Source organism: Balaenoptera physalus (genome assembly GCF_965194825.1).
Source record: "Balaenoptera physalus genome assembly, chromosome: 11".
Taxonomy (NCBI): Eukaryota; Metazoa; Chordata; class Mammalia; order Artiodactyla; family Balaenopteridae; genus Balaenoptera; species Balaenoptera physalus.
The window spans coordinates 79186410-79214001 of NC_138896.1; the positions used below are offsets into that span (position 1 = coordinate 79186410).

General features: G+C 37.5%; 1 protein-coding gene and 1 pseudogene across 11 annotated transcripts in view; one reads left to right on the forward strand and one right to left on the reverse strand.

Moving 5' to 3' along the window:
• The first annotated feature begins 124 nt into the window (after positions 1-124).
• On the forward strand, positions 125-24789 carry LOC309637537 (ATP synthase F(0) complex subunit C2, mitochondrial pseudogene; annotated as a pseudogene). The gene is made up of 2 exons (XR_014268563.1): positions 125-333; positions 4086-24789. The product of XR_014268563.1 is annotated as an ATP synthase F(0) complex subunit C2, mitochondrial pseudogene (transcript).
• The window catches only part of DENND6A (DENN domain containing 6A), a gene marked incomplete at its 5' end in the record, with an annotated part of 53542 nt that continues 49164 nt past the window's right edge, over positions 23215-27592 (reverse strand). For 9 of the 10 annotated variants that reach the window (XM_082412258.1, XM_082412257.1, XM_082412255.1 and 6 more), the window contains 3 exons: positions 23215-25467; positions 25936-26010; positions 27212-27314. In XM_082412258.1, the coding sequence (XP_082268384.1) occupies positions 25336-25467; positions 25936-26010; positions 27212-27314 (310 nt within the window). In that variant the 3' untranslated portion in view covers positions 23215-25335. Of the gene's footprint in view, positions 25598-25935; positions 26011-27211; positions 27315-27592 lie in introns of all 10 variants that reach the window. The other variant, XM_082412259.1, reaches the window with a different exon arrangement.

Here is a 27592-nt window from a genome sequence, read left to right on the forward strand (position 1 = left end):
TGCGCCTGCGCACCAGGGGAATTGGCCATCTTCGCTGACGTGCGCCGCTGGCCGGCGTCACCCCCCGGACGTGGCTCCTGGAGCTGGGAGAGGCCAGTTAGCCCCTGTGTAAAGGGCGATGGACACAGTCCCACACTGCCTCGCTTCGTCACGTCCAATCAGACTCAAGGAGGGACGTTTCTGCGCAGAGAAATGCATCCTGGCGGTTGTATTCCTTGCTTCCGGAAAGGCGGGCTGTGCATTATGGGTTAGGTAGTGAACCTCTGTTCTTTCCGCTCTTTGCGCGCGTCCTCTTCAAGGGAACGCGCGTTGGGGATTTCCTGCTCTATGAAGGTACGCGGTTCACGCACGGGACCACACACTTGCTCTAATGGAGGGGGGAAAACGGGCCCTGCTTTCCCAAGAAATAACTTGTTAAAAGCCGACGTGCAGGGGAAGAGGCTGTAGCAACCCAATATGAAGCTAGGCCTAAACACCTCCGCCCCCACGCCAGGTCATACTGAAGATCCCTAATCTTTTGTCAAAACAAGAGAACTCCGAGACATTTTCGTGGACTATTGAAGCTTTTTAAGAGAAGCCAACGGGGAAGGCTTTTCTTGTATTCTCTCCCAGAAGAAGCATGGAAGATTTATTCCCGATGTTAAGAAAGTGGAAAGCCTCCTCACTTAAAAAATATTTACAATCTTAGTGTTTTCCTGACTACAAAATAAGGTATACATCTTGTTTAAAATACACATATCTACACGTATATCCGTAAGTTCCCCACAATCTTCGCCTCCTACATACTTCCTCCATACTGTTGGTGCAGTTTAGGATTAGCAGCACCCCCGACCAACACCCTTATGCTGGTTAAGTCATGCTCACCCACCTTTCAGATCTGTTTAGAGTTTAACTCCCTGGGAAAATACATTCTTGACCTCCTAACTAAATTACTCAGGCTCAAAAAAATCATAACTGCTCTTCACAGTTATGATTTCACATTTAATATTACTATTGACAACCCTCTTCCCCTCTCCCACTTGTCTGAAAACTCTAGAAGGCCGGCCTCTAGCCCGTTTTTATATTACGTTGTGTTCGCTGGGCTTGGCACACCGCGAAACTCACACACGGTTGAATGATAGAGGGATAGCTGAATAAACTATGGTGTATCCGTTACTGTTCCTGAGAATACTCTCAGGAGTTAAAGGGATGTAGAACTATAAATTCTAATGAAAACATCTCCGAGATACAGTTACTGAAAAAACGCCAAATAATGAGTAAGTACCGTGAAGGAATATAAAAATGTAGATTTCACCCGGGGTGGGGTGTGTGTGTGTGTGTGTGTGTGTGTGTGTGTGTGAATGCAGAACAATAACTTTCAAGTAGAATCTGCAGTAATGATAGTTACTGGTTACCTATCTAACCTGTGTGGGGCGAGGAGGGCACCTTCCCCAGAGTGAGGGAACCTAGTTTGGGGGCGGTAGTCAAAAGAGCTTTATCTATACTTTTAAAAATCCGCTTTATTGAGATATCATTTACATGCAACAAAATTCACCAATTCTAAGTGTACAATTCTATGAATTTTAACAAATGTATACAGTAGTGTAGTCAACACCATAATCATGATATTAATCATTTATATTACCCCCAAAAGTTCTCTTATACTCCTTTGTAGTCGTTCTCTTCCCTCACTTCAAGCTGCTGGCCAACCACTGATGTGCTGTCACTATAGACTTGCCCTTTCCAAAATTTCATGTAAATAGAATACTACAGTATGTAGTCAGTCTTCTGTGTGTGGCCTCTTTCTCCTAGCAGAATGATTTTGAGATTCATCCATGTTATAGCATGTACCAATACTTTGTTTTTTATTGCTGAGTAATATTCCATTGTATGGATATACTACAGTTTCTTTATCCATTCATCAATTGATGGCCCATTTGGGTTGTTTGAAGTTTTGGACTTTTATGAATAAAACTGTTTAAACATTTGAGTACAAGTGTCTGTGAATCTGTATTAATTTATTTTTACAAGATGAATTTATTCATGCACTTATGTAATTTAAAAAATAATCTTTTAATTCAATGACTAAGTTCACCACTGTTTGACATTTATTCTTCCAGATTTTACTCTCTGAAATATTAACATCCCTATATAAATATTAATGGGATTTTATACTGCTAAGCAACTCCTTTTTCAATTTACTAATATACTGTGGCCATGTTAAAATATCAGCACTTACAGATTTAACTCATTCTTTTTAAGGGTTGCATTTCATTGTATGCATGTAAGATAACTTATTTAACTGATCTATCAAATTGTAAAACATGAATTTCTTTGATCAAAATTCCACTTTCAATAATTTATGGTACCAAAATTTCCCTCAAGTTTCCTACGTTGATACTTGTAAGATGTTCAGTGTTCATTACAGCACTGTAATGGAGAAAACTGGAAACATCATTTAAAATAAATATATTTTTTTGGCCATGCAGCTTGTGGGATCTTAGTTCCCTGACCAGGGATTGAATCCATGCCCTCGGCAGTGAAAGCGTGGAGTCCTAACCACTGGATGGCCAGGGAATTCCCAAAACAAATATTTAAATACTCCTTTGTTTCTTTTCCTCACTGGTCACTAGTCCAGACATTCCAATTTTGCTTTTGCTTTGCTGCAATTTTATGAATTTATGACAGTAATAAATGAAGACAGTTATTAGACCCATTGCCAGGATAAAGATTTAATTTCTTTTCCTAATAGTGCTATCCTAGGCGATTCTGTAGTTGCTTATTCCAGCTGGTGCATTCTACAGGATGGGGTTGAATAAGATAAAAACCTGTGAAGTTTCAAAAAGAGTAAGCTTTATATTGTTGAAGGCCTACTGAGTAAAACTACGTTTGGTAGAACTACCCTTCAGAAACTGTCATTTCTCAGGAGTGACCCTGAGCAATCAAAACCAAAACCTTCTTTACTCAGGTGGATAAGGTAAAGCCACTTCACAGATTACAGTGGGTTTATTCTGCCCCCCCACTTTTTTTTAAATTTCCAAATGTTCCAATAATAACATTCTTAAGCAAGGTGAAATTAAATTTCAATTAAATATACAACATTTGAAGAACAGGGAAATGCAAAGGGTAAGCAACTGATTTTTGCACTCAGATTTTTAAACTCTTTAAAAGCAACTTATTAATTTCTGGTGTGCAACAAAATGCTATTTGATTTTGTAATAACTGAAAGTCTATGCAATTACCTGAGAGATCCACATATTTTCCCAGAATTTGACTTAAACGGAATTATAGACTATATCTCCCTTTTTGAGAAGAAAATTTCCTTTTCACTGGAAATACATGTAAAGAGTTGCTTAGCAGTTGAATAACTTAAAATTGCATTTTGGAAGCTTGCTAGATAAAACATTCTTGTATCCTTTAAGTTTGTATGTCTGCTTTGAGTTTTTATAGAATTCCTTAAAACAATGTTCACCTGATCTAAGGGTCTTCTTAAATTGATTTTCTAAATTTCTTGAGACGAATGAAATGGGTTCCCTTCCTCATAACTTCTTCCAAAATATAATCCATATGTTCTGCTTAGCTAAGCAAAACAGATGGAAAGAATCCTGATCTCCATCACTAGCCTCTAAAACCTAAACCAAAAAATCAGATGAAGATGTCAGGAATAGATTTTTCAGATTTCCCTTTAAGATTTGCTACACATCAAGAAGCTAATGGAGGTTACAAAACAGGATAATGGCCCACTGAAATGTCTCCATTGTAAAGATAAGGATAATCAGAGTCAGAGAGGTTAAGTAACCTGCCCAAGGTATCACAGCTAGTAAGAACTGGGATAAGAACCCATTTCCTCTCATGTCAACGCCCTTAACCATGGTACTACTGCCTTTTTTTTTTTTTTTTCTCTTTTAAGTATACTTAAAAGCAAGGGTTCCCATATGGAACAAACAGAATGGAATACCTATTTTAATTAGTGTGAAGAAGCCTCCAAAAGATTTTGAAATTCCCAGATAGCCTCTTTGAAATACTTGTCGTAAAAGGCTAATGAAAAATCAGGTACAAAAGGTATCTAAAACAATAACTAGGTCTAACCCATTATACCCTCCTAGGCTTCCTCATCAAAACATTGGCCCCCAAAATGATGTCTCAATTTCAATCAACTGGGACACTGGAAAAAACTATCCTCAAAAACCCTATGTAAATTCTTCAGCATCAACTTAAATGGCCTCATATGGGTCCCCCCCAGAGTTGATGACTCTCTGAGGGATTTTCTGGCAAACTGCTATGTATTTCCTTAAACAGCCAAGGGGAAACAAAAATTAAAATTGATGTGGTTATTGAATACCACCAGAAATATTTATTGTTTGTCCTGGATGAAACCTGACAATATATTTGAAAGGATTTGATAACTTTAGGATTCGAAATTTGGCCAGGGCTTCCCTGGTGGCGCAGTGGTTGAGAATCCGCCTGCCAAGGCAGGGGACACGGGTTCGATCCCTGGTCCGGGAAGATCCCACACGCCGTGGAGTGGCTAAGCCCGTGCGCCACAACTACTGAGCCTGTGCTCTCTAGAGCCCGTGAGCCACAACTACTGAGCCCACGTGCTGCAACTGCTGAAGCCTGCGTGCCCAGAGCCCGTGCTCCACAACGAGAGAAGCCACCGCAATGAGAAGCCCGCACACTGCAATGAAGAATAGCCCCCGCTCACCGCAACTAGAGAAAGCCCGCGCCCAGCAACAAAGACCCAACACAGCCAAAAATAAATAAACAAAATAAATAAATTAAAAAAAAAAAAAAGAAATTTGGCCAAATGGGAGAAGCTGATATTCAGGGCCTCCTAGGAATTTTTTTAGGCCTTCTCTCCTAAGCTAAATATACTCAAAAGGAAAGAGACATTCAAACAATAGGTGAATCGGTGTGTCAGTCCTTTTTGTTAATCCTAAAACCTCCCCATTCATCTTAAAATACTTGTAGACATTGTGACATTAGAAACAGAACTGTCCTGCAGATACACCCCAAAAATCCATCTTGTAAAAAACTTGGATACTTTGTGCCTTTGTGATATAGATTTTATACCCCCATTCTGTCTAGGACCTAAAAGCCATTCTTGGAGATGCAAACATCAGGGAGGTAATTCTTATCAAAAGGGGTAAAAATCATTAAAAAAAAAAAACTTTTGTGACTTTTACACAAATACTAGTAACTATAAGGTCTCTGTGTCTCTGTGCATTTATATTTATACACGTTGTAAATGTGTGATATTCTCCACCTCTGGATGATATTATCAAAATTAATTTGTAGGGACTTCCCTGGTGGCTCAGTGGTTAAGAATCCGCCTGCCAATGGGGGGGACAAGGGTTCGATCCCTGGCCTAGGAAGATCCCACATGCTGCAGAGCAACCGAGCCCGTGCACCACAACTACTGAGCCCGCACTCTAGGGCCCGGGAGCCACAAGTTCTGAGCCCTCGAGCCACAACCACTGAAGCCTGTGCACCCTAGAGCCTGGGCACCACAACTACTGGGCCCACGCGCCTAGAGCCCGTGTGCTGCAACAAGAGAAGCCACCGCAAAGAGAAGCCCGCGCACTGCAACGAAGAGTAATAAGCTCGCTGCAACTAGAGAAAACCCACAAGCAGCAACAAAGACCCAAAACAGCCAAAAAAATAAATAAAATAAATTTTTTTTAAACTGTAAAAAAAAGAAACGCTTATAAAAAAATTTGTAAAGTGCTCTATTTGATTGGCTTAAAAACAAACAAGTGCATATATATATATAAATTAAGGATTGGGTATTCTAAAACTCAGAAATATAGAAACTAACCCAGATGTTTTTCAACTTTGTGTGATCTAAGATAAATTAAAGCTAGTTTAAGTTCACTGGTGTAAAAACAGGCATGTTTCTAGAATTATCAGCATCAAGTATACAATTTTTTATTTTACCTGGGTTAACTGGTCAGGTAGGCTCATGTTGCCTCTTTTAAAATATGTGTCAGCAGGAAAGTAATCAAAGTATGATTGTTAGGAGCAAGTAACAGATATAAGATAAACCGTTTTTAGGTGAACTCTTTAGCAATAATTATATTTTATGTGTACTTAAAAAAAATTTCCCAGATCTCTCTGGTTACTTGAAACTTTAAAGATTTTGCAAGTTAAATTAAATAATAGGGTTTATTGAATATCTGGATCATTTCCAAATGGGATAAAATACTGATACATTAATTGCTAAATATAGGTTCATCTACTTTTGGCTTCCTACTATAGAGAAACTAAAGAAAAAGGAGAACATGCTTGTAGAAATAAAAGTTTCCAAGGGTTAAAAGTTATAATTAATGCATGTATTATAATTAAGACTACTGGAAGTAGTAGAGGAGACAGCTCTGTATGTAAGGACAGCATGATGTGTTTTTGGTTAAGAAGAGGTTTGAGGAATAAAGATGCAAATTTGTTGAAGGAAATGAGAGTAATTTTGTCTAAACTAGAACTTCTGGTTATTTCAGAAGACAGTGAGAGAGAATTTTGCCTTGTGTAATCAAGCTGGATAAAACTGAATTATAAGGGTTTTTAAATTACGTTTTAAAATTAGTAGTGTACTTAACGTAAAACTAAAACTTGATTTCCTTTCATCTGTTAAAAGGACAGTGTTTTTTTTTATCATTTTGGCCAAATAGATAATTAAGTATTGTTTCATGATCTGTGATCCTATTTAGTCAAGTGTCCAAACTTTTGATCTTCTTTGATAGCTTACCCAAATCAAATGCTATATGAAGTCCTTTTGATCTCTAGTTAACTTTGGGATTTCTCAGGGGGCCCCTGAAATATCTCAAAGAATTTATTCTCTCACCTCATAAAAAGGGAGATGTTAAACTAATTTAGGCTTATTTGATATGTTAAATTACATGGGAAGCATTGTCAAATAAGTAACATTAAGCCTTCTTTATGTTGTGTCTGTATAGATATGTGTTAATAAGTGTTCCAGAAATTGTATGAAATTCCTGGAAGTCTGATATGTCCTGGCATAATGTTGTCTGTCATCAAAATTGAGGCTCACACGAAAAGGACTGAACTTGAATATCAGGGAAATGCCCTAGCTTTTATGCAAAGGCAGTAGCAACAGAATCCGTAAAGATTGTGGTACCTGTGGATGACGTCTATTCTACTTCTGGGAAAAAAAAAAAAAAAAAAGACCCCTCATTGCCAGACCTTTGCCATTCTGATATCCTTCCAACATGGCAAAGGTCTGTTCCAGAAACAGAGAAATTAAGATGGGTAAACAATGGCTGTAATTTAAACAGTCATGGCTATAGGAAACCCAAGACAGCCACTTGGTTCTTCCAGGCTCTCTGGCAAACCCCAGTTTTCGTTTTTTGCATTCCTTCTGCGCAGGCCTCATCTCTTCCCTCTGGACCCTTTGAACACCTGCAGCTGGACTTCATTCAACTACCACTTAATATGGGTTATCAATACGTTTTTGTTATTGTATGCATGTTTTTCAGATGGGTTGAAGCCTTCCTCTGCCATAAGGCTTGATGCCCTCACAGTGGCAAGGAAATTGTTTGACAGTGGGTTTCCCACTTTGGGTAGACCTTTCACAATCTCCACTGATCAAGGTACCCACTTCATTGGGCAAATCATATGAGCCTTAATGAAAAACTGACAAACTTCTTGGAATTACCACTGTCCCTATATCACCCTCAATCATCGGGTAAGGTCAAGAGAACTAATGGAAATACTGGTTTCAAGCAGAGCAAGTATTAATTACATGGGACTGCATAAACTCAGGAGGATGCTCTAACATTTAGGATTTCCAGATTTAAGGAAACCTTTTCTCTGAAGCTATCTAGGACTTAATGACAGTTTGGTAAAGTATACCTTTGTGAACGAAGATGAAACATTTACTTTTCTCCCTACCTGGTCCCTCCAGAATTCAGAATCTCTCAGTGAATATTCTTATTTTCATGACAATATATTTATCTGCATAAGTTCAATAAGAATCTGTTCTCCTTCTCACACTGCACCCAAACCATATGAATATGAGGACTACAGAGAGCAGTCATATAAATGTAAGGAATGTGGGAGAGCCTTCAGTTACCACAAATCTATTCCTATGAAAGGACTCACCCTGGAAGAACACTCTGTGAATGTAAGCAATGTGGAAAAGCCTTCAGTTAATACCAGTCTATTCAAAGACATGAAAAGAGTCACATTGGGGAGAAACCCTATGAATGGAACAATGGGTAAAGCCTTCAATTGTTCCAATTAAGATAAATGAGAGAACTCATACTGGAGAGAAACCCTATGAATGCAAGGAATTTGGGAAAGCCTTCAGTTACTGCAGTACATTTTGAAGCCATGAAAGAACTCAGAATGGAGAGAAATCTCTTGAATGTAAGCAAAGTGAGAAAGCCTTCAATTTGCCCAAATCCTTACAAAATCACGTGAGAATGAACACCAGGAAGAAACGATATAAATGTGAAAAACATGGGAAATTTTTCAATTTCAACAAATACCATCAAAGTCATATGTAAACTCCCACTGGAGAGAAATCCCACGAATACAAGTAATACTGGAAAGCCTGATGTAAATTAATTCACATATAATGCTTCTGAAAATTCACAATATGAATGAAAGTTATCAGTTACAAATATATATATTTTTTAATCAATCCCTCATTCATAAAGTAATTCTGTGGAGCATGGATTCTGCTTGTTACTTTTACCAATGTACACTGAACTGAGATGATTCTGTAAGTACTTTTAGCCTTAGTACATAAGTTTAATAGGTCATGTTTTTTCATTAAATCAGTTAATAACATTTTTGTCTTTCCATTATGAAGTTTGCTGGATCCATGGGTAAATTGAAGTGTACTTTGAATATGCAAGTAGCTTCAATTTTTATATAATTAAAAAACTGTTTTCTAAGTAAGGGGCCATTGAAAAATGACACTCTGACATTTGTTGGACTTTTCCAACTGGCTTCCTGTGGGAGGTTCTGGATATCTTACCCATTATATATATTTCACCTTTCCTATAAGAAAAATTACATTTTGTTGGCCAGAAGAGCCTTTTTCCATTTTCCTTGCTAGTAAATAGTTGACATAAATTTGTTAAGTATACAAAGGTTGTTATATCGTCACATGTGAAGTATTCTTTTCATCTTTTGCCTTCTGTTCTTTGTCATTACTTCTAATTGGGATATGAATAACGGACTTTGCATTAACAAGGGGGACCTGTGATAGGACAATAAAATCTGGAGTTGGAGATTACCATTCTGGATTGTATCCTGTCAACATAGGTAATGTTATGAAGTACATTTTCTAAAATCTACTGCTTTTATGGCTCCATGTTAGAATTCATGGAATCTATGGAAGAAGGAGGAAAATAACAGCTTTTGTTTTATTGAATAGCAAAGGAAATCAAAAAAAAAAAAAAAAGAAAGAAATAAAGAAAAAGAACCTGTTCTCCTTGTAAAAGGACACAATTACCAAGGCTTTCACTGGAATGTAATGTTTGAGAGAAACGTACATAGCCTCATATGACCAGACAGCTTCAAGGAACTGTATGGAAAAATCAAGCTGTTATTTTGCTTACAAGGTTCTAGCAAAGCAATCTTACAGAAATACTTATATGGCCAATCACTGTTCTTGCTGCATGTATATAAATAATCAGGCCAAGTTTAATACAAACAAATTTAGTTTTACTGTGATTATCTATAGTAAAAAAAAATGGGAGTAATTATAGAGAGAAAAATTAAGTTTTTACCTTTGTAGATATTAGATTTTAGTGCTGTTGTCACACCTCTATACTGGACTCCCCTGGCCTAAGGTATTGCCTGTGGTCTTGCTGACTGTTCATAATACCACTTTTGGGAAACATAAACTCACTCCACATGAGATAATCATGGGCAGACCAATGTCTATTGGTATACAACCTTCTGCTGATCCTCTGTAGTCCCATGCTAGTATGATCAGCTACTGTAAGTCTTTAATATCTTATTTTCAAGCCTATTACCAACAGGTTAAAGAAGCTTTCCCATATTCCAATTTAGGGAAACCTTGTTGGTCAGAGTCTGGAGCCTGGTGACTGGATATTCTGGAGGCATTATCAGAAAAAAAACACCCTCAAGCCCCACTGGAAGGAAACTTACCAAGTGCTTCTGGCCACTTGCACTGCTGCAAAACTAGAAGGCAATAAGCCTTGTATACATATATCATAGCTAAAGGAGGCTCCAACTGACATCTGGTCCTGTACAAACACTGGAGACCTCCAAATCAAGTTGACAAGGATGAGAAGTAGTGGACATCGATGTAGACTGCTTCCATCCAAGACACCAGGTCAAGACTTCCCATTTCAGCTAAACACAAAATCTTTTCTTCTCTTTCCTTTATTCTGGCACTGACTTGGAAAGATAATGTCATCAGCCATATGTTCCAGGCCATTGCTAAGGAAGGTAATCTCTAGAATTTAGAACAACTTTTTATTGCAAGCTAGGAAAAAAATCTAACCGACCCCGGCCTTAAATGGGCAAATGCAACAATTCTTGCAGATGAATCGATTAACAATGCCACCTTAGTGGACAGGATTTATTTTTTGGTGGTTATCATTCTCCTTGGGCATATGAATGCCTAGATGGCTGGTGCACAGCTGGGCAATGCTTCCTAAGTTACCTAACTGTGACCCTAACTGTCCTCGAAAGGGCCTACCAGGAGGCATTTATGATTCAGGATTTGCTTCCCTTGGCAGGTCCCTACTTCCCTGGTTAGGAATAAATACAAATGAGGCTATGAACAGGAACCTTTCCTTAACTCTTGAAAGTACAGCAGGATCCACTGCTAAGCAACAGCCTCCCAGCAAAGATCCTTGGACTTTCTGGGGGGGTTGAAATTCAGTTACATATTAAGCAAGCCACTTGGCTTAAGAAGATGACTCTGAATGGGGTCTTTGATTGGTTTGGGTCTTGGAGACCATAGCTTCAAAGTCCACTCCAAACACTGGAAATTATCCCGCTTATTATAATCATAGTAATCCCCCTGGTGCTTTGTATCCTCTCAAAAGCTTTAAATGCGTGTTTGCAGCCACTAACCACCATGCAAATGATCACCCTAAGACTAGAACAACAGAAAAGAAGCAAAGAGAGTAACCAATTTAAGGATTATGAACCATGACCTGTGAATGTCACAGGGCTTAAGGAAAAATGTCATGACGTATGGATGCAGAGAGTGACCTATGGCAGCTGAGAGTGGCACTAATGCCTTAATTTTTTTATCACATCTCATTTATGCTGAGAGTTTGATCAGAAGGGAGGAATCGTTAAAGAAGAAGCAGACCCAAAATGGAGTCATTTGCTTCCCCTTACCCACTACAGCAAACCAGGACTTAATTGCTGTTCCAGCTCCTCCCAGAAATGACCTTTTGTTTAACAATGGTTAAAGAAATTATTAGGTAGCATGAAGCTGAAATGTCTAAGACTGCTATGTACCATAACAACATCAACATCATTTTTTATTTCAGAAAACCTTCTTCCCCTTACCCAAATCTCCATCTATCCTGACTGTATAAATATTTCAAATGTCTCATAATTACTCACATATCTCCCATGCTACAAAACAGAAATGAATTTACTAAATAAAAATTTTCCTCCAAAAATTAGATTTACTGACTCATGTCTTCACGGTAAATGATGGTTGATAGTGAAACAATCATCTAACATTAAATTCAAATATCTGTATGGTTCTCAAATTTTAACATGCATCAGGATTCCTTAGAGGGATTGTTAAAACCAGATTGCTGGGACTCTCACTTCTACTCAAGATAAAGTAACAAAGACCAGATTTACCCCCTCACCTAAAATAATTTTTAAAAAAACAGACAAAATTTATTAAACAATGGTTTTCAAGACCCTGGACACCAGGCAATGAAAAACAATGATTCCTGAAAGACAAAACAAATGCAGTAAGGCTTGAATCTGAGACTGCCCCTGCTTACTGCCTTGAGAGTGTTTCCAGGCCATAGCACAGAAAGAGGAACAGAGGGGTAGGCTGGTGAACTCCTTGAGCTGAAAGTCTGAGAAAACCAAACTTTAGGGCAGAATGCCAGGCAGGAGAGAGCAAAGAAAGAAAAATACCTTGTATAGAAAGAGATCTACAGAAGATTCCCCTAGAATATTCAGCAGAGTACCGTTAAGTACATGCATGTGCGGAAACGACCGAAAAGCCAAAGACTCATCAAAGGATTAAAGAGAACAGTGCCTGTTCCCATCAGCAAGACTGAAAAAACTCATAATTCATGGGTTAGTGAGTAGGATACTCAAGAAGGTCTCCCCTCAGTAGTGAAGAATAATTAGTTCTATATTGAGCACTACTTCAAACCTATCTAACAAGTCATAAAACACCTAAAAGGACCAAATTGTTTGCAAATAGCTTAACTGCACCCTAGAACAAAGCTCAAGAAATTTTTAAGAATACAAAAATATCCAACGTCTAACAAGGTAAAATTCTGGCATCTAACCTAAGATTATTATTTTTTTAATATTTATTTATTTTATTTTATTATTTATTTTCTTTATTTTTTTGGCTGCATCAGGTCTTAGCTGCAGCACTCAGGATCTTCGTTGAGGCACGTGGGAGCTTTTCGTTGCAGCACGTGGATTTCTCTCTAGTTGCAGCATGTGGGCTCCAGAGTGCGTGGGCTCTGTAGTTTGCAGCATGCAGGCTCTCTTGTTGAGGCACGTGAGCTCAGTAGTTGTGGCGCATGAGGGCTTAGTTGCCCTGTGGCATGTGGGATCTTAGTTTCCTGACCAGGGACTGAACCTGCGTCCCCTGCATTGGAAGGCAGATTCTTTACCACTGGACCACCGGGGAAGTCCCTAACCTAAGATTATTGAGTATACAAAGAAGCAGGAACATGTGACCCATAATAATGAGGTAGTCCATCAAAATGAACTCAGAACTGACAGAGACGTTATCTTAAATAAGTACAGGACTTCCCTGGTGGTGCAGTGGTTAAGAATCCGTCTCCCAGTGCAGGGGACACGGGTTCGAGCCCTGGTCCGGGAAGATCCCACATGTCGCGGAGCAACTAAGCCTGTGTGCCACAAGTACTGAGCCTGCACTCTAGAGCCCACGAGCCACAACTACTGAAGCCCGCGCGCCTAGAGCCCGTGCTCTGCAACAAGAGAAGCCACCGCAATGAGAAGCCCGCACACCACAACGAAGAGTAGTCCCCGCTCACCGCAACTAGAGAAAGCTTGCGCACAGCAACGAAGACCCAATGCAGCCAAACATAAATAAATTAAAAAAAAAAAAGTACAGACATGAAAGACAAAAGAAAGACATAAATCAAGCTTCTAGAAATAAAACCTACCATGTCTGAGATGAAAAATACACTAGATAGTTAACAGCAGATTAGACAATACAAAAGAGAAGACTAACTTAAAGGCAGAGCAATACAAAAGTATCCAAAATGAAATACACATAGAGGAGTAAAACAAAAACATGAAAAGCATCAGTGAGCTGTAGGACAACGTCAAGCAGCCTAATACGAGAATAACTGATGTCCCTGAAAGAAGGGAAGGGGGTCAGAAAAAATACTTGAAGAAATAATGACCAAGTTTTCCAAATTTGATTACAACTATAAAACCACATATTCAAGAAGCTCAACTGACCCCGTACAAGAAACCTGAATAAAACTACATCATGGGCTTCCCTGGTGGCGCAGTGGTTGAGAATCTGCCTGCCAATGCAGAGGACACAGGTTCAAGCCCTGGTCTGGGAAGATCCCACATGCCGCAGAGCAACTGGGCCCGTGAGCCACAACTACTGAGCCTGCGTGTCTGGAGCCTGTGCTCCGAAACAAGAGAGGCCACAATAGTGAGAGGCCCACGCAATGCGATGAAGAGTGGCCCCCGCTCGCCACAACTAGAGAAAGCCCTCACACAGAAACGAAGACCCAACACAGCCAAAAATAAAAATTAAAAAAAAAAACTACATCAAAGCCTATCATTATCAAATAACTCAAAACCAGTGACAAAGAGAAAATCTTAAAAGTAGCAAGAGAAAAAGAGACTTATCAGCTACATAGGAACAAAGATAAAGATGACATATTTCTCACTGGAAATAATGCAAGCAGGAAGACAGTGGAGCAGCATTTTAAAATACTAGAAGGAAAAAAGAACAGCTTAGAAATCTATATGCAGCAAAAAACATCATTTAAAAAGAAGGTAAAATAAAGATATTTCCAGACATACAAAAGTTGAAAGAATTCATCAACAGCAAATCTGCACTACAAAAACGTTAAAGGAAGTTCTTCAGGCAGAAGGATAATGATACCATAAAGAGCTACACAAAGGAATAAAGAGCACCAGAAAAGGTTAAGTATAAGAGTATACATGTAAGAATTTGTTTTCTTACTATTTAAAACTTAAAAAAAAATAATGAACTATTTAAACAAAACTAACAATAATGTATTGTGGTATTTATAACTTATGTAAAAGTAAAATCCATGAACAGTAATATTACAAAGGCTGGAAGGAGCCAAACAGAAGTACACTATTCTAATATTCTATACATCAAGTGGCATAATATCACTTGAGGGGGAACTGATAAGTTACAAATGTGTGCTGTAAATCTTAAAGCAACTACACTAAAATAATAAAAGAGTTATACTTAATAATCCCACAAAGGAGATAAAACGAGATCATAAATATTCCATTAATTCAAAAGAAGTCAGAAAAAAAGGAAAAGGGGAACAAGAGCAGATAATACAAACAGAAAACAAATAGCAAGATAACAGATTCAAATTTTTTTTTGTAACCATAGCAATAATCACAGTAAGTGTAAATGATATACCAATTAAAAGGCAAATTTTGTGAAATTGGATAAAAAAGCAAGAACTAGGGGATTCCCTGGCAGTCTTGTGTTTAGGACTTGACACTTTCACTGCAGTGGGCCCAGGTTTGATCCCTGGTCAGGGAACTATAAGACCCCACAAGGCGTTTAGTGTGGCCATAAAAAAAAAAAAAAAAGCAAGAACTATGTTACCTACAAAAGTATTTTATTTTATTTTGTTGAAGAGCTGGCTCTTTGTAAAAAATATTTATTTATTTATTTATTTTGGCTGCACTGGGTCTTAGTTGTGGCAAGCAGACTCCTTAGTTGAGGCATGAAGGCTTCTTTTTTTTAATTTTTATTTTTTTATAAATTTATTTTATTTTTTTCTTTTTGGTTGCATTGGGCCTTCATTGCTGCGTGCAGGCTTTCTCTAGTTGCAGTGAGCGGGGGCTACTCTTCGTTGCGCTGCGTGGGCTTCTTATTGTGGTGGTCTCTCCTGTTGCAGAGCACGGGCTCTAGGCATGTAGGCTTCAGTAGTTGTGGCATGCGGGCTCAGTAGTTGTGGCTTGTGGGCTCTAGAGTGCAGGCTCAGTAGTTGTGGCACATGGGCTTAGGTGCTCCACGGCATGTGGGATCCTCCTGGACCAGGGCTCGAACCCGTGTCCCCTGCATTGGCGGGCAGATTCCCAACCACTGTGCCACCAGGGAAGCCCCCATGTGGACTTCTTAGTTGCGGCATGCGGACTCTTAGTTGCAGCATGTGGACTTCTTAGTTGTGGCATGCGAACTCTTAGTTGTGGCATGTATGCGGGATCTAGTTCCCTGACCAGGGATCGAACCTGGGCCCTCTGCATTGGGAGTGCAGAGTCTTACTCCCTGGACCACCAGGGAAGACCCTACAAAAGTATTTCAAATGTAAAAATACAAGTAGGTAAAAGTATGGAAAAGATATATCATGCTAACAGTAGTCATAAGAAACCTGGAATTCTATTAATATCAGACTAGATTTCTGAGCAAAGTATACACAAATCTACAATTATGGTCAAGAGATTTCAATAGCCCTCTCTTAATAACTGACAGAACAAGAAGGCAGAAAATCAGCAAGGACGTGAACAACACTATCAACAAACTTGACCTAACTGACATTTATATAACACTCTACCCAACAACAGCAAAATACACATTGTTCTTAAGTGTACCCAGAACATTTACAAAGATAAACCATATTCTGGACCATAAAATGAATCTTAAAAATTTAAAAGGACTCAGATCATACCAAGTATGTTCTCAGACCACATTAAATGAAATTTGAAATCAAGAACAAAAAGATTTTTAGAAAATCTATAAATATTTAAAAAGGAAATAACACTTCTAAATAACCCATGGATCAAAGAAATCCTAAAGGAAATTATAAGGTATTTTGAACTGAATGAACATAAATATAGAACATATCAGAATTTATGGGATGCCACTAAAGCAGTACTTAGGTGAAATTGTATAGCACTAAAAACCTGTATTAGAGAAGAGAAAAGGTTTCAGATCAATGACCTCAGCTTCTATCTACCTTGAGAAACAAAAAAAAAAAAAGAAGACCAAATTAAAACCAAAGTAAGCAGAAGAAAGGAAAGACAAAAGTAAGAATCAATGAAATGGAAAACAGAAAAACAGAAAATCAATATAACCAAAATCTGGTTCTTTAAGAAGATGAATAAAATTCATAAACCTCCAGTATCAGGAATGAGAAAAGTTACATCACTATAGTTTCTACAGATAATAAAAGAATAACAAGGGAATATTATGAACAATTTTATTCCCTTAAATGCCACCACTTAGAGGAAACGGACACAGTTCTTGAAAAACACAAAATACCAAAGCTCACTCAAGAAGAAATAGATAACCTTAACAGCCTTGTATCTTTTTAAAAGTTGAAAATGTAAACACCTTCCCACCAACCATCATTTAAGGAAGAAATAACACCATTGTGACACAAAGTCTTCCAACTCACTCCATGAGGCCTGATACCAAAACCAGACAGTCATTACAAAAAGACTACAACCCAACACTGCTCACGAACACAGATGCAAAAATTCTAAACAAAAATTTAGCAAATCAAATCCAAAACTATATTAGAAGGATAACATATCAAGGCTAAGTGGGGTTTAATCCCAGGAATACAGTTGGTTTAACATTCAAAAGTTGATCAGTGTTAACAAAGCAATCATATTCACAAAATGAAAACAAAACAAAACCATATAATCATCTTGATAGATTCAGAAAAAGCATTTAAGGGCTTCCCTGGTGGCGCAGTTGTTGAGAGTCTGCCTGCCAATGCAGGGGACACGGGTTCAAGCCCTGGTCTGGGAAGATCCACATGCTGCAGAGCAACAAAGCCCGTGAGCCACAACTACTGAGCCTGCGCGTCTGGAGCCTGTGCTCCGCAACGAGAGGCCGCGACAGTGAGAGGCCCGTGCACCGCGATGAAGAGTGGCCCCCGCTCACCGCAACTAGAGAAAGCCCGTGCACAGAAACAAAGACCCAACACAGCCAAAAATAAATAAATTAATTAATTTTAAAAAAAAAAGAAAAAGAAAAAGCATTTAACAAAATCCAGAGTCCATTCCTGATAAAAACTCAGCAAACTAGGAATAGAAGAGGACTTCATAAACTTGATAAAGGACGTCTACAAAAAACCTACAGCTAATATCAGACCTAATGATAAAAGTCTGAATGCTTTCCTTTAAGATCAGGAATAAGACAGATGTCTAGTCTCATATATGTTATTCAACATTCCATTGGAGGTGCCAGCCAGTGAAATCAGGCAAGAAAAATAAACAAAAGTCATCCATATTGGAAAGGAGAAGTAAAACAGTCTTTATTCATAGATGGCATGATCTTCTATGTAAAAAAATATGATGGAATATGCCAAAATAAAGTTACTAGATCTAATAAATGAGTTTAGTAAGGTAGTGGGATACAACATCAATATACAAAAATCAACTATATATTAGAATTTTGAACTGGACTTTTTAATGAAAATTGAAAACTGAATTTTATAAAGTGATACCATTTACAACAATATCAAACATATGATAGGAATATGGGTACATCTGACAGAAGATGTGAAAGATATGTACCTTGAAAACTATAAAATACTGCTAAGAAATTAGAGAAGACATAAATAAATGGAGAGATGTATTTTGTTCATAGATCAGAGACAATATTAAGATGTCACTTCTCCCCCAATTTACAATCCCAATCACCAGCAGTAATTTGTGTAGAAATTCATAAATTTCTGCTTCTTCAAAAGACCTGTTTCATGAAAATGAAAAAAGGCATTAATTTTGGAGAAAAATTTTGTAGACCGTATATCTGAAAAAGAATTTGCATCAAGAATATATAGAGAGCTTCCCTGGTGGTGCAGTGGTTAAGAATCTGCCTGCCAATGCAGGGGACACGGGTTCGAACTCTGGTCTGGGAAGATCCCACATGTTGTGGAGCAACTAAGCCCGTGCGCCACAACTACTGAGCCTGCACTCTAGAGCCCTTGAGCCACAACTACTGAGCCCATGTGCCACAACTACTGAAGCCTGTGCGCCTAGAGCCCGTGCTCCACAACAGGAGAAACCACTGCAATGAGAAGCCCACGCACTGCAACGAAGAGTAGCCCCCGCTCACCGCAACTAGAGAAAGCCTGCACACAGCAACGAAGACCCAATGCAGCCAAAAAATAAATAAATTTATTTAAAAAAAGAAAAAAGAATATATAGAGAACTCTCAAAATTCAACCAGTAGAATTTAAACAACTCAGTCTTTAAAAAGAGCAAAGATTTTAACAGACAGTTTACCAAAGAACATATACAGATGACTAACGGAAAGCACATGGAAAGATGTTCAACATAACAGGTCATTTGGGAAATGCAACTTACAATCCCAGTGAGACAACAATACAAGCATATTAGAATGGCTAAATTTAAAAAGGCTGGGCAAGGAATTCTCTGGTGGTCCAGTGGTTAGGGCTCCATGCTTCCACTGCAGGGGGCACAGGTTTGATCCCTGGTCGGGGAATTAAGATCCTGCAAACTACACGGCATGGCAAAAAAAAAAAAAGGCTGCACATACCAAGTGTTGAGTAGGATGTGCAGAAACTTAAACTCTCATACACAGTTGGTGGAAACAAATTAGTACAACCACTCTGAAAAACAGTTTGGCAATTTCTTAAAAAGTGAAACATTCACCTACCATATGATTCAGCTATCACACGCACTATCACTCCTAGTATTTACCCAAGATAAAAGGATATATATGTCCATACAAAGACTTGTACATGAGTGTTCATAGCAGATTTGTAATAGACAAAAACTAAAAATGACCCAAACGTCCATCAACAGGTGATTGGATAAGAAATTTGTGTTATAGCCATATAATGGAACACCACTGGGCAATAAAAAGAATCAACTATTTAAACATGCAGTATGAACGAATCTCAAAATCATCATGCTGAGTGAAACAAGTCAGATCACTCTCTGCACTGGGAGCCACTTTCCTGCCACAGCCCCTTACTCCCCTCCCTGGTGAGGAGTACCTCTGAGCTGCTGGGCCGACCACTGTCTGCAGTAGTGATGAAACAACTGCAGAAGCTGACAGATGAGAGCCTCAGCAGCTTGGCAGCCTCAGGGTTCTTGACGTCCCCTTTCCCTAGGCATAGCTTCCAAACCAGTGCCATTTAAGGGACACTGACACAGCAGCCACGTTCACTGGGGCTGGGGCTGCCACAGTTGGGGTGGCTGGGATTGGCACTGTGTTTGGGAGCCTCATCCTTGGTTATGCCAGGAACTCTCCTCTGACGCAACAGCTCTCCTCCTATGCCATTCTGCGCTTTGCCCTCTTGGAGGCCATGGGACTCTTTTCCCTGATGGTAGTCTTTTCCATTCTCTTTGCCATGTTAAGGAGCCCTCTCTAACTCCCATAGTTCTTTCTACCGTGTCTAATTGGCCCTGTATGTTCCTTTTCCTACACATCCCCAGGCAGCCTGGGGAAAGTGGTTGCCTCAGGGTTCGACAGAGGGAAGACAAATAAATACTATGTTAAGATGTTAAAAAAGAAAAGAAAAAAGCCAGATCAAAAAAAGAAGTACATACTGTGTGTAAAACCTAGAAAATACAAACTAATCTACAGTGACAGAACACAGATCAGTGGCTGTTTGGAAAGGGGAGGCAGGATGGAGTGCAAAGTAACATAAGAAGATTTTGGGGGGTGACAAGACATGTTCCTATCTTGACTGTGCTGATGGCTCTATGGGTGTATTCAAATGTCCAAACTTATCAAACTGTACACTTTGTGTTCAGTTTATTGTATGTCAATTACACCTCAGTAACGCTGTTTTTTAAAAACACAAATTTCTGGATTCTATCACCAGAGCCTTTGGCTGTAAAAATATTTACCCATTTCGTTTGATCAAAATCAATCATTTTTATAGCTTCCTACTGAAGTCTAAATATCCACTCACTTAATAGCAAGTATGATAACTTGGGAACATAAAGTTACTATTTTTCAAAATTATCTCAATATAGAAGCAATTTATACTACAAAGTATTCATCCTGGTGGATATGGAAAAACATGAGGGATAATAAAAAAATAAATAAATAAAGGATTTATGAAGTTTAGCTTTCTAATGGCTAAGCAGAAATAGTATGATGACAACGAAAATGGGGAGGCAAAAATAAACAGAAAAACCGACGCACCTATGGTCATCTAATCTATGACAAAGGAGACAAGAATATACAATGGAGAAAAGACAGTCTCTTCAATAAGTGGTGCTGGGAAAACTGGACAACTACATGTAAAAGAATGAAATAGAACATTCTCTATTACCATATACAAAAATAAACTCAAAATGGATTAAAGACCTAAATGTAAGGCCAGACACTATCAAACTCTTTGAGGAAAACATAGGAAAAACACTCTTTGACATAAATCACAGCAAGATCTTTTTTGATCCACCTCTTAGAGTAATGGAAATAAAAACAAAAATAAACAAATGGGACCTAATGAAACTTAAAAGCTTTTGCACAGCAAAGGAAGCCATAAACAAGATGAAAAGACAACCCTCAGAATGGGAGAAAATATTTGCAAATGAAGTAACTGACAAAGGATTAATCTCCAAAATATACAAGCAGCTCATGCAGCTCAATATCAGAAAAACAAACAACCCAATCCAAAAATGGGCAGAAGACCTAAATAGACATTTCTCCAAAGAAGATATACAGATTGCCAACAAACACATGAAAGAAAGCTCAACATCACTAATCATTAGAGAAATGCAAATCAAAACCACAATGAGGTATCACCTCACACCAGTCAGAATGGCCATCCTCAAAAAATCTACAAACAATAAATGCTGGAGAGGGTGTGGAGAAAAAGGGAACCCTCTTGCACTGTTGGCGGGAATGTAAATTGATACAGCCACTATGGAGAACAGTATGGAGGTTCCTTAAAAAAATAAAAATAGAGCTACCATATGATCCAGCAATCCTACTCCTGGGCACATATCCGGAGAAAACCGTAATTCAAAAAGATACATGCACTCCAACGTTCACTGCAGCACTATTTACAATAGCCAGGACATGGAAGCAACCTAAATGTCCATTGATGGATGAATGGATAAAGAAGATGTGGTACATACCTTCTTTGGAAGATTACTGGAATATAGCTCATCCATAAAAAAGAACGAAATAATGTCACTTGCAGCAACATGAATGGACCTAGAGACTGTCATACTGAGTGAAGTCAGACAGAGAAAGACAAATATCGTATGATATCACTTATATGTGGAATCTAAAAAATGGTACAAATGAACTTATTTACAAAACAGAAATAGAGTCACAGATGTAGAAAACAAACTTATGGTTACCAAGGGGGAAAAAGGGCGGGGGATAAACTGGGAGATTGGGATTGACATACACACTACTATATATAAAATAGGTAACTAATAAGAACCTACTGTATAGCACAGGGAGCTCTACTCAATATTCTGTAATGACCTATATAGGAAAACAATCTAAAAAAGAGCAGATATATGTATATGTACAACTGATTCACTTTGCTGTACAGCAGAAACTAACACAACATTGTAAATCAACTATAATAAAACTTAAAAAAAAATTTAAACAGAAGAACCCGAGCCTAGTGTTAACACTAGTAAAATGGAATGAAACCTACGATAATTAGACAACAATAATCTTAACTTGAAGAAAGGCATAGCGTGGTATTCAAGTAATGGGTAACAGAGAAAGGCTGGTGTTCAAAAGTCCAGAAATAACACTGGAGACTAGGATATAGCAGAATTCTACTGCCATCTTTTTTTTCTCAACATTTGTGCATCATGAGATAGGCAATGTTATAACTGCAAAATAAATGTCATAAACCTATTTCATTAACTAACCATCAACCTTAAACTTGCTTTTCTAAAAATTGGTTAGATGTGGGATATATTTTAGGAATCATGATTTTGTACCTTGTATCAAATGCTTTATCTATTTCAAACAAACAAGGAAAATTCTCGGAGCTCTATTAACAAATGCTAATTTCTATTGATACAATAATAAATACCATAATTCAACCAAGTTGTAGATGGCATATAAGTACTGTATCTTCAATATATGAAGGGATATCAAGTTATTAGTGATAATTTAGTCATTATTATGAGTTAACATATTTTGTTATTTAAATGACATTCATCCATAACTAGAGAAGCTTTTTGCCTTCTTCAACTATCTGTTTTTAAAGGACTCATATTAGAAAGTTAATAGTTAAAATTTTTCCCCCAAGTTATGCTAAAAGAAGAAAGTAAAATTCAGGTATATAAAAACAAGTAAGTTAAGTTATGGGCAAGTGAAAACCAAAGGACAAATTTTAATGGCATCTCTTCTAAATGTACCAATATATTTTACAGTATACTTTGAAGGATATTACCCAGTAACTTCAAAAAGGAGTAACATCCAATATATTTTATTATTAAAAAATAAATTAAAATCTAAAGAATGGTATTATATACTAGCTACTTTCAAAAACGAAGAGGAAGAAATAAAAGTAATTTGAGATTTAAGGTTAGAAAAGAAAAGGTAGCAAGCAGAGAATCTAACAATACCTAGATTATTAAGCTAAAAATTTTTCATCAGAACATTTCACAAAAATCAAGACACTGGCAGGAAGGATATGAAATCACTTAATTCTGTCTGTTAATAAAATGGACTATTCATCTGTTCATAATGAAGTAAACAGAGGAAGGTTTTCATTTAAATTAAAAAAATAAGTTAGAAACTAAAAGGAATCCCATAATGCAAAGGTTTCATTTACTCTGCATTTTTTCAAGCATTCCAGTCTTACTCAGAAATAATACAAGATATCCAAGGGCTTTAAAATCCAAGGCCTTTAATTAGGTTTTCAGTAATGACCATAAATGCCTTCTCAAAACCCCTTTCACTGAAAACAGAAGGCACTATGCATTACATAACACCCTGAAAGCAGTGATTCCTTCTGATGCTGGTGAAGATACACATTAAACGGCAGGTTTTAGATCTTAATGTCTCCTCCGGGAAAAAAAAAAAGACAGCTCTGAAAATCACACAAAAAATTAAAGTTACCAGTCTTTCTCAGGTTCCCAATGCAATTTTAAGTTATTTTTACAAGAACATAATTTGAAATTAATAGGTAAACCCAGTAAGTATGATATGGTTTTCAACATGTGTTAGGTTTTTTGTTAAGTACAGTAAATATGAAGATACCATTATTATGCTAATTGGCGTCCTTTGCTTCTCTTTAGCTGTGCAAAATAAAGTTGAAATGATACATCCTGTAGTGGTATAATTTAAAAGATCCTTGATATGACACTAACAACTTTCAAACTCTGGTCACAAACTACATATAAATTGTTAGATTATTAAAATACACCTTTTTGAAAAATAATAAGATGACCATTTATACCTAAATAAGGTTTCCCAGGAAGATATGAAATACTTTAGCATATAAAAGTAGTTGTCCCTTTTCCATGAGGACAACTGTTGTTTCACAAAATAACTCATGTGATTCAAGGCAAATGATTTCTTTCAAATGCCACATTCTCTCCATGACTTTGAGGTATGCTTCAAGAGACTTGTATCCATGAGAAAAGGGCACATTTGGATAGAAGACCACAGTTACAAACACCAAGGACCCTTTCTTAGGTCAGGAGTGCCCTTAAGAGTTACATTAACAGAGAATAAGAGATAGCTCCTGAAGCCGTTTCTTTTACAACCTACAACTAAATTTGGATATGTAAAGGGTAATTCAAGACACAGCTATTTACATATGTGCTATGTCATGTGTGCCTATTTTAAACAGTGGCTTCTTCAGGACACTCCTATTCAAACACTAACGAAAGAACCTTATTCTACCAAACCACAATCTTCTATTTTTGGCAAGGTAGTATAGTGTAAACAAAACAAAACAGAAACAAACAAAAACAACAATGACAAAAAACTAGCTATAACAGTGATTGAGGCAAAAGTTCCATGTCAAACAACAGTAGGGAAAGTATTCTGAGAAATATTAATTTTGGGGGAAAAAACCCTACCAAACAAATAATGCTAGAAATCAATCTTATATCGCTCAAATGACCATCACATAAAAGTTTTAAAAATGCCTTTGAAATAAGAATAGTTCAGTGTAAAAACGTAGCTGATTATGAGGTTTATAATTAGAATGCCTTTGAAAAACAGACAAGCTAATTAACTTGGGCCCAATTAGCAAAGGGTAAGAGGAAATAAACTCTTCCATAATTAATACTAGATGTCTTCTTCCCTTTGGTGAAACTGAGATTAAATTTGAAACTGGTATAGAAAATAATGAAATGAAACCTATATGACAATTGAAAAAAAAAAACCAATGCCACTAATAATGAACACAATGGGAGGCAAAAAACATATTTTTAAGCAATGATTACTCAAAAGAATGCCTTATAAAAAAGTACATATCATAATCAAGAAAAAGCTTCAAGACTAGCAGCTGGGCTTTGTGAAACATGTAGGACAACGGAAGGCACTACAAAAGCATTAATCACTCCTAATTACAGTCCGACAGTTCAGTCTTTTCCTTCTTCTTAAGAAGATAGCCAGTGTGAATGTCATTTTTATATCCCCCTGAGTTTTATCATGATTGGGCAGAGAAGCACCAATTTAAAAAAATATCTGCAATGCCAGCACTGCAGTTTGGAATCACTTAAACTGATGGCCCCACAGGTCTCTCATAAGAGCACTTTAGAACATGATTAAAAATATAGAAATGACTTTCGGTGTTTCAGTATTAAAGTGGAACCACCACAGATATCCATTTCTTTAAAACTAATGCACTAAAAAGGTCTGTTTATACAGTATAGTCTTTCAACCCTGTAGCTAGCATTCACGGTTATTTTCCGCTCCGAGAGATCTTGGGCGTCTGGTTGAAATGTCAGTATGCTTCATGGTGTACAATCCTTTTGGCTGGAAAATCCTGGCAAATATCATGTCATGCCCGTTTTGAGCAGTATGCCTTGTAGGTCCTCTGGCAATGCTAAAATAATTGCATCTATGTGTCTCCGTAACTTTTCCATAGTGTCAGGTTTCACAGGTAAATGCTCTCGATCAGCCTGCAACTATATAAGGAACATTTGGAAGCATTTAAATTACCTTTTGAGGCTGTATTAATACAGTATATTCTCTAAATAAACAGTTTTAATGGTCAAAGATTTGGAAACTTCAGACTGAGACGAGAATTTACAGAATCTATAAAAAAGCAAAGAACATGCCACTTTAACAATACAATTGCTGAGCTCGAAAAAAGACTGTAAATTAATAGATAATATCAACACAGACCATGTGGTATTAAATGTAAGTCACAATGTTTTTTGTAAAGCTCATTAGACTCCATGTAAATAACTAAAAAAAATATATGGCTTCATTATGATCTGCTTGAGTGACCAAGTATTTTCAGTCAGATCTACCATCAATTGACCAATCATAAGTCCTCTCATTTAAAAATTTACTTCTGTGATACATCAAAGCTATCACCTCAAATGAGAGCAAAATAACTTCACAGATCTTTGGCTGCTTTGGCTACATACCAGCTTGTTTTTTAGCTTCAATACAAGGTCTACTGTTTCTACTTCTGTGTGTTTCTGGGTCCAGTGAAGTAAGTCCTAGAAGAATAAACAAATCTCAAATCAGTAAATACTCAAAATAATATTCAAATCGTTCTATTTCAATAGGCAAGGCTACTGGGAAGAAAGGATGGGAAGGAAAAGGAGAACAGGGTATTTAACCCAGACATAGCATTATAGTATAATTCTGTACATGATATTCTGACAATGTGAATCAGATACTTTTTGACATTAGCCAGAATGACTGTCTAATATTCGGAAGTAAAACACAATGTAAGAAATTCCTTTCTGGCCCTTTTAGATCAATCAAGAAAAACAAAATTGGAACTTAAGGTACGATACTAACCCCCAACCCCACTAAGTAGTGAGTAATTTATAAGGTACATCAACTAACAAATCAAGATAATTGTGAACATGAATATATTACTGGATACAAACTTTGCATCTTCAAATAAGCTCTTCCTGGGCTTATTTGTGGTTGCCTTCATGGTATTATTTCTCTGAAAACCACAGTCACTGAGAGTTTATGATTAGAAAGTTAACACTGAGGCTAGCCCACCTCAAGCTAAACACAAATTGAGACTATCCTTTATATTTTTAAAAGTAGCTTAATTTAAAATAGTCTGCTGACAAATTATAGAATATGAAAAAGTCCAAATACAGGAAAAATGTATTAATAACTGGGAAAGGTGAATAACGCATGGTGGAAAAGATGTTGAGTTAGACTGCTCGGATCTGAATTCTAACTCCATCCAATGGTATGCCAGTAAATATTTAACAACTGGTTCTCAGGAAAAGTTCCTGGTTTATACCATTTGCCAGTTTCTGTGGTGTAATTCTCCCTCTGTAGCTGATTTCAAGCTACCAACCTGAGATCACTGAATACAGAGCTGGGAAGAGATGCACACGGCTGGCTCTTGTGAGCCAGCACAAGTGGGCTCGAGCACACTGCTGGTTCCACTACTTAGCAGTGATGTGATCTGAAGCAAATCACTTAATTTATAATCCTCAAGTGTCTCATAACGCAGATCATAACACACCTACTTCAATGAACTATGAAGATTAAAAGACAGTATCCATTTAAAGCACCTGCACAGTCCTTGGCACATAGCACTTGATCTGGAAAAGTTAGCTATTACTATTTATAAAGTAGTGGATACGGATATAACCCTTTCAGCCTCTATGAATAACTTTATTTTCAATAGTTGTTAATCATCACACAAACACGCTGTTTTCTAACCTCTTCACAAAGAGCTTCCAGATGGAGTGCCTCCAGTTTCTGGGTCATTTCCTTCCTCCGGGTCTTGAACCAACCATCAAAATTTGGAGATTTTAGAAAATGCCTATAAAAATAAATTTTTAAAAAGCCAAGTTTGATTATGACTTAACTTCCTCTCCTCAATACATTTTCTACCTATAGCTAGGAGAACCATGTGAAACAATGTAATTTTTTTAAAAAAAGAATACGTTGGACTCCCCTGGTGGTCCAGTGGTAAAGAATCTGCCTTCCAATGCAGGGGACGAGGGTTCAATCCCTGGTTAGGGAACGAAGATCCCACGTGCAGCGGGGCAACTAAGCCTGTGCGCCACAACTACTGAGCTTGCACGCCTCAACTAGAGA